General features: G+C 41.1%; 1 protein-coding gene across 4 annotated transcripts in view; it reads left to right on the forward strand.

Moving 5' to 3' along the window:
• Positions 1–6,794, forward strand: part of LOC117482507 — a 51,399-nt gene that overhangs the window by 2,293 nt on the left and 42,312 nt on the right. For 2 of the 4 annotated variants that reach the window (XM_034130594.1, XM_034130595.1), the window contains exons 7-8: positions 967–1,017; positions 1,255–1,323. The exons of 1 other annotated variant lie outside the window; for it this stretch is intronic. In XM_034130594.1, coding sequence (XP_033986485.1) covers positions 967–1,017; positions 1,255–1,323 — 120 coding nt within the window. Of the gene's footprint in view, positions 1–966; positions 1,018–1,254; positions 1,324–1,490; positions 2,034–6,794 lie in introns of those variants that run through there. One more of the 4 variants, XM_034130597.1, reaches the window with a different exon arrangement.

Here is a 6,794-nt window from a genome sequence, read left to right on the forward strand (position 1 = left end):
GAGCCGACCAGCTAACAGCTAACCAATCAGAGCAGACTGGGCTCTGGTTTCAGACAGAGGGTGAAAAGAGGTGCTGCAGCACAGGCAGTATGAGACAAATAAAGAGCTTTTTGAACATTAAACCATGGAGACATGTAGAGACACTACATACTGATATACACCTGAACATCAGCAGGAGAGGACTCTTTAAAGTAGAGACACTACATACTGATATACACCTGAACATCAGCAGGAGAGGACTCTTTAAAGTAGAGACACTACATACTGATATACACCTGAACATCAGCAGGAGAGGACTCTTTAAAGTAGAGACACTACATACTGATATATACCTGAACATCAGCAGGAGAGGACTCTTTAAAGTAGAGACACTACATACTGATATACACCTGAACATCAGCAGGAGAGGACTCTTTAAAGTAGAGACACTACATACTGATATACACCTGAACATCAGCAGGAGAGGACTCTTTAAAGTAGAGACACTACATACTGATATACACCTGAACATCAGCAGGAGAGGACTCTTTAAAGTAGAGACACTACATACTGATATACACCTGAACATCAGCAGGAGAGTACTCTTTAAAGTAGAGACACTACATACTGATATACACCTGAACATCAGCAGGAGAGGACTCTTTAAAGTAGAGACACTACATACTGATATACACCTGAACATCAGCAGGAGAGGACTCTTTAAAGTAGAGACACTACATACTGATATATACCTGAACATCAGCAGGAGAGGACTCTTTAAAGTAGAGACACTACATACTGATATACACCTGAACATCAGCAGGAGAGTACTCTTTAAAGTAGAGACACTACATACTAATATGAACCTGAAAATGAACAGAGTTAGTCCTCTGAAACGTTCAAAGATATATTGAATATGTTAAACTGATGGTGTTTGTATTATTCCACGATGTGAATTAACTGAAGTGTTTAATGCTTGTTGTCCAGGGACAGACCTCAAACCCTGCAGTGAATTCTCCAGAGACCAACCCGGCCACAGTGAGTTCACTCACTGAAACAAGTCTTTCTTTCTCCAAATCATAATTATCTTTCAGGTTGTTCGGCCTTATGGGTGTGAGAATGTGCAATAAAGATGAATAAGGGAATTTAGACGGTGTAGCTGCACTGCACAGGAAGAGCAAATGAGTGTAAAACCAGAAGTGGGAAGTCAAATCAACAACAAAAATGTGCTGTAATATCTTACTGAATACTTATTATCTTGTCCTTTCTGTGTAGGCTGATCCTGAAGAAGGAGTTTCTTACGCCTCCATCAGCTACACCAAGAATACCAACAAAAAAGCTGAGGTACGCTGTCTGTAAAGAAACATAACACATTGTTTTTGTTGTGCTTTATTACATTGTGCACTGTGTGTGTCATGTTGTCTGTTTTACTGTAGCCTATCAATGATGTTTCTTCGTACTGTTGTCTTCTAGAGTCCTGCAGTCATTTATATTGTGCTATTTCCTTCCAGGTTAAGATTGAGAACGATGCAGATGAAGGTGACGCAGTGACTTATTCGACTGTGAAAGCTTCCACCAATGATCCCAACAGCCTCTACGACACCATCTCCTAACCACAATCACGCCATCACACCTTTTCTAATCTCTGTTAATGGTTTTATGATCATTTTCAGGATGGATTCTTATAAAAAGCTTGATTTTGGTGTACCGTTTGACTAGTGGTGCAATGTAAGAAAAAAGGGGAAGTTATACTTAGCATGTTTGGGTGGTTGCTTTATATATAAATGACCTCAATATGTGACAGATAGACTTCTTGTACAATCGTTTTGTGCTCACTGATGGATTTGCAAATCTTTTGCTATCGTATGTATTTTTATATTGTTATTTTTGATTCTGTAATTATGTTATATGCAAAGAAATCTGTTCTTTAGTTTCATCTGTAATTGTTTGATATGCAATAATTTGATCATGTATGTTTTATTTAGCTTTCCCTATATTGTTATTAAAGTATTTAATGATGTAAAATGACCTATTATTCAGCTGGATGCGTGCAAACTGTGGAAAGTAACTTTGATTGAAGGTACCATGTTATGGCCATTTCTACTGATCATAATTCCATTGTTGAGGTCTACTAAAATAGATTTATATTGTGCAATTTTCCAAAATCGCATTGGTTTCTCATACAGCATCTCTCTATAGTATGTGTATTCACTCTCTGTCCTAAACGGCTTGTTGGAGCTCCTGCCCCCCCCCCCTCCCTATGAGCCCAGTGGCCGTCTGCGAGACAGCGAGACACAGCGAAATCCAGCCCGAACACACACACACACACACGCAGCCTGGCTGGGAGTTTGTGTGTGTGCTCACACACCGACTCACAGCCTCGCCGCGTCCCGCCGTCTCAGGGATTAGAAATCGGCGGAGCTGCAGCTCAGAAAAGATTGAGTGTGTGTGTGTGAGGAAGTCCGCGGATTGGTCAATTTGGAGCATTCAACGGGAGCACTAGAAAACGTAATTATAGGACGTATTAAGCACTTGAACAAACGACATATTTGGTCGTAATAAGGGCCTGAACAATCGGCCCATTTGGTCGTATGAGTTGGAGGACTTGTTGCATTGTGCACCTAAATGTAACTCTTGACATCATATAGATATAGTATAGGTGCAGAGAGGAGTTGGTTTATTGTGCCAAACCAACATTTGATAATAGGTACAGACGGAGGGGAATAATTAGGGTCTGAGACCTAGAAGACCCTATTGAAATCGGTCGCGCAGCGACCGATAAACCTTTGACCCCCGCAACATATGTGAAAACTCACCAAATGTTGCACGCGCGTCAGAAGTGGTGCAACTTCAGATGTGTAATTGGTTCCGGAACTTTGCGTCAAAAATTGCGTAGGCCATGCCCACTTCCGTTTTTAACGTAAACTCCCCCCACTTTAACTTTCACGTAAACGAACGAAACTCGCTACGCATATCTAGGGTGCGGAGACAAACCAAAAAGCCTCTTGGAGGGGTATAAAATAACGTACAGGAAGCCGGCCATTTTGAATTTCGCGTCGGAAAAACGCGATTTATCGCGTTTTTTGTCCTTCGCACGAAATCTATCTTCTCCCAGGGACTTTATCCGTACGACTCGAAATTCGTCACGTAGCGTCTCGAGACATGGGCAATTCAAAGTTATCGCGGAAGTTTTTTTCTTTCGCACGGCGTAGCCGTGATTTTTGGCGCCAAAGTTCGCGTTCGCTCGATGCTAGGCGATCCCTCTTCATGGAACACGATGATGTCATAACGCCAACTGACATACTCAGAACGCCGCCAAACTTCACATGATGGTTAACACTGCGGCCCTGAACAGCTCTACGTCAAATGTGATGTTACTTAATATGGCGTTACCATGGCAACGCATCCCTCGCCATAAAACACGGTGTCGCTGTAACTCCAATGGACACGGTCCCATCGTCCCCCAATCTTCACTTTTATATCACCGGTCCATGCCTCAACAGCTCTACGTGAAATCTGAGATCTCACCGTATGCCGTTTCCATGGCAACGAATCACTCGCCATAAAACACGATGTTGTCTTAATTCAATGGAATATCGTCCAAATGGCACCAGACGTCAGATGATGGCTAATGGTCTGGCCCTCAACAGCTCTACGCCAATTATGGGATGTCATCATATGCCGTTGCCATGGCGACAGATCCCTCGCCATAAAACACGGTGTCGCTGTTACTCCTATGAAAATGGTCCAAACGGCACCATACTTCATATGATGGCTAATGGTCCGGCCCTGAATAGCTCTAAGTCCATTATGGGGTGTCATCATCTGCCGTTGCCATGGCGACACATCCCTCGCCAAAAAACACGGTGTTGTCCTAACTCGATGGAAAATCGTTCAAACGGCACCAGATTTCATATGATGGCTAACCGTCAAGCCCTCGACACATTTATGTGTCAGTTTTTAGATTTCGTCAAATGTCGTTGCTTTGGTAACAAAATGGTCGCCGTGAAACACGGTTTTCTCATAACTCCAGTTAACATGCTCCAAACGGCCCACAACTTTACAGGTTTAATAACGATGCAGCCCTCAACACATCTAAGCGTATTATGGGGTGTCATCAAATGCCGTTGCCATGGTGATAGATCACTCGCCGTCAAACACAATGTTTATGATACTGCTGTAACTCCTAAATACGTTGTCCGATTGGCCTGAAACTTCCCACGTTTGCCAACGGCCGAGTCCTCGAGACACCTACACACCTCGACGTGCGGACAACAGCCTGCGGAGCGTCGAATACCCGCTCAACGCTGCTTGCAGCTTTAATTATTTTTAATTTTATACTTGTATCAATAATGACACTTTTTTTTTTCTTAGGTTTCACTGGAACATCTTCAAGTGAAGAGGACAGTGTGGTCCATGTCAATTTGCTATCTGGAGACAGTCCTCTTTCTGACACCTTGGTCAGTTTGGATTTATTGTGGCATTCATTCTTAATTAAAGTGAATTTATTTTTATTTCAGTCAGTCATTTGTGTGTATGCAGGTGTGGGACATTCCAAATGTTCCAAAAGTGAGTACTCCAAGAATCAACAACAGTTTGCAAGGTTAAAATAAAACATTGTCAACATATTATTTTGTGCCACAAGAAGCAGAATGTTTTAACAGTACAGTAATTTGAATATATTTGTTGTTTACCTTTATCAGACCTCTCAGGCACCCACAACAAGCGTCTGATCGGATAAGACTAATTCAAAATGTAATTATACCATGTAGGTTTGAATTTGTGAACATGAAATCAATAAATACCTTTGTGTGCTAATGACACTGTCATTAGATCAACTGCACTTATTTCCTGGGTAAGAATAGGATGGAGCACCAACCCCATTCCAGGAAGAGGTCCAATCTGCCCCGGGTCAGAACAACTTCTATAGGTAAACGATGTTGACAGTTGCATCGTGACACAGTAGTTTGGTGTGTATCTTTATTTGTACATTTGTTTGTTTGTATAGCCTCCAATCACAGTGGGTAACATTGCCAGGAAGCAGAACAATTATACTTTTATACATTTCCAAATGACACCCACAACATCTGACCTCTTAGTGAAGACGATACAAAAAACACCCACAAATATTTTTCAAAGATCAGATATTGTTTCTTGCATCCATTTCAAATGTTTACAAGGATTGTGCTGGAGTATGCCAAACGTGCTGTTGTCAGTTTAGAACCCAATGTATTAAAAAAAAAACAGGAAGAGGATCGACATCCTTTTGTAAATATAACTGTCATGCATATATTATGTATTTGAAAGTAATTATTCAACTGTCTTCTCACTGTAGCAACTACACCAATGTGTATGCACCTATCATTATTGATAGCCAGTCTGAGCCAGAAGACAAAATGGAGGAAAGGTATTAATTGCTACTATTACCACTTAATTGTTCTATTCTATACTGTAAATGTTATTACTAGCTTCATCATTTAATATTACAATACATCACTTTGTCTTTCCCAGCACAGAATACCTGACTGCGGCAGACATTGTTGCAGAACTCTCTGCAAAAATAACAAATACATCTTGCAGCAGGTTCAATATTAATAGAGCCAACGTATGGGATGGAGCAATCCGCGGCTTCAAAGGTGCCTCATTCGACCCCTCTCATTCGACGTCAGTTAAGTTCACTGATGATGAGGGACAAACTGAGGATGGAGTGGACACTGGTGGTCCCAAGCGTGAGTTCCTGACCCTCCTTATGGAATGCCTGAGAATGCGAAGAAAACATCATGTCATAGCAACTGTTTGTGCCCCATGGCGATGTGACTTTCCCAGCCGCTCACTGTCTCAAAATCTGATTCTAAATGTATGATTTTCTCTATAAAGATAGAACTAATACACAATTATTAATGTATAATATAAGCTGTTTTGTTTATTTAATGCATTGGTCTACAATTTAATGATGGCTTCTACATATTTCACATAAACAGACAATGAAAAAGTGTGTCCTTCATGCTGATAACTAGTGTATGCATCTGCCAATTAGTATTCTAAACAGAGTAGTGTGTTGAATCCTTATTTCTTGCATTTGAAACAGATACAATACAAAAAAAGTGAACTTACTGTTGTGTTCAACTTCTACCAAAAACCTTAAATGTTTGCCACAGGAGCCACAGAACACTTGAACTGTCCCCAGATGTTGGCCACAGAAAGGACAAAACATGGCAGCATGAAAAGACACAAATACATATATATAAACAAACTGCGAAGAGTCTCTCTCTCTCTCTTTTCAAATGTTTCCGCGGTACTCACTATGGCCCGTGTTATTTACCTGCACTCACTTTATCTTCTCTTCACGTGAAGCTCTCCTCTCCTCAGCTGGTGTAGTAGTTACTGTAGGGACGCTAACGCTAGCTGCGTAAATATGACGCTCTTTGTATCAAAACTAAAATAAACGTACCTTCTTATATATCGACTTTGTCCACTTCAATCAACTTTCTTTCCATCACTCTCGTTCGTTCTCTCTATGTCTGGTCAGACATCAATCTGTTCCACGTAGCGCACCCCCTAGAGGCCTGGAGGCGGAGCACTTCCGGTATGTTTTGTTTTAGTTTTTGGGTTTGTATGACTTTGCATATCGTTTTTGTATTTTCAGCGTTTTTCTGTTGCGTTTGTTTTCGGGGTTTGTGTGTTGTATTTAGTTTGCATCATTTCTGTAAATGCAGCGTTTTTTTGTTGTATTTGTTTTCAGGGTTTTTTTGTTTTTCATTTCATTATTTGCAGGTGTTTCCTGCTTATGTATGCGTTTTTGGCCGTTGTTCAGC

Source organism: Trematomus bernacchii, unplaced genomic scaffold (assembly GCF_902827165.1).
Source record: "Trematomus bernacchii unplaced genomic scaffold, fTreBer1.1, whole genome shotgun sequence".
Lineage (NCBI taxonomy): Eukaryota > Metazoa > Chordata > Actinopteri > Perciformes > Nototheniidae > Trematomus > Trematomus bernacchii.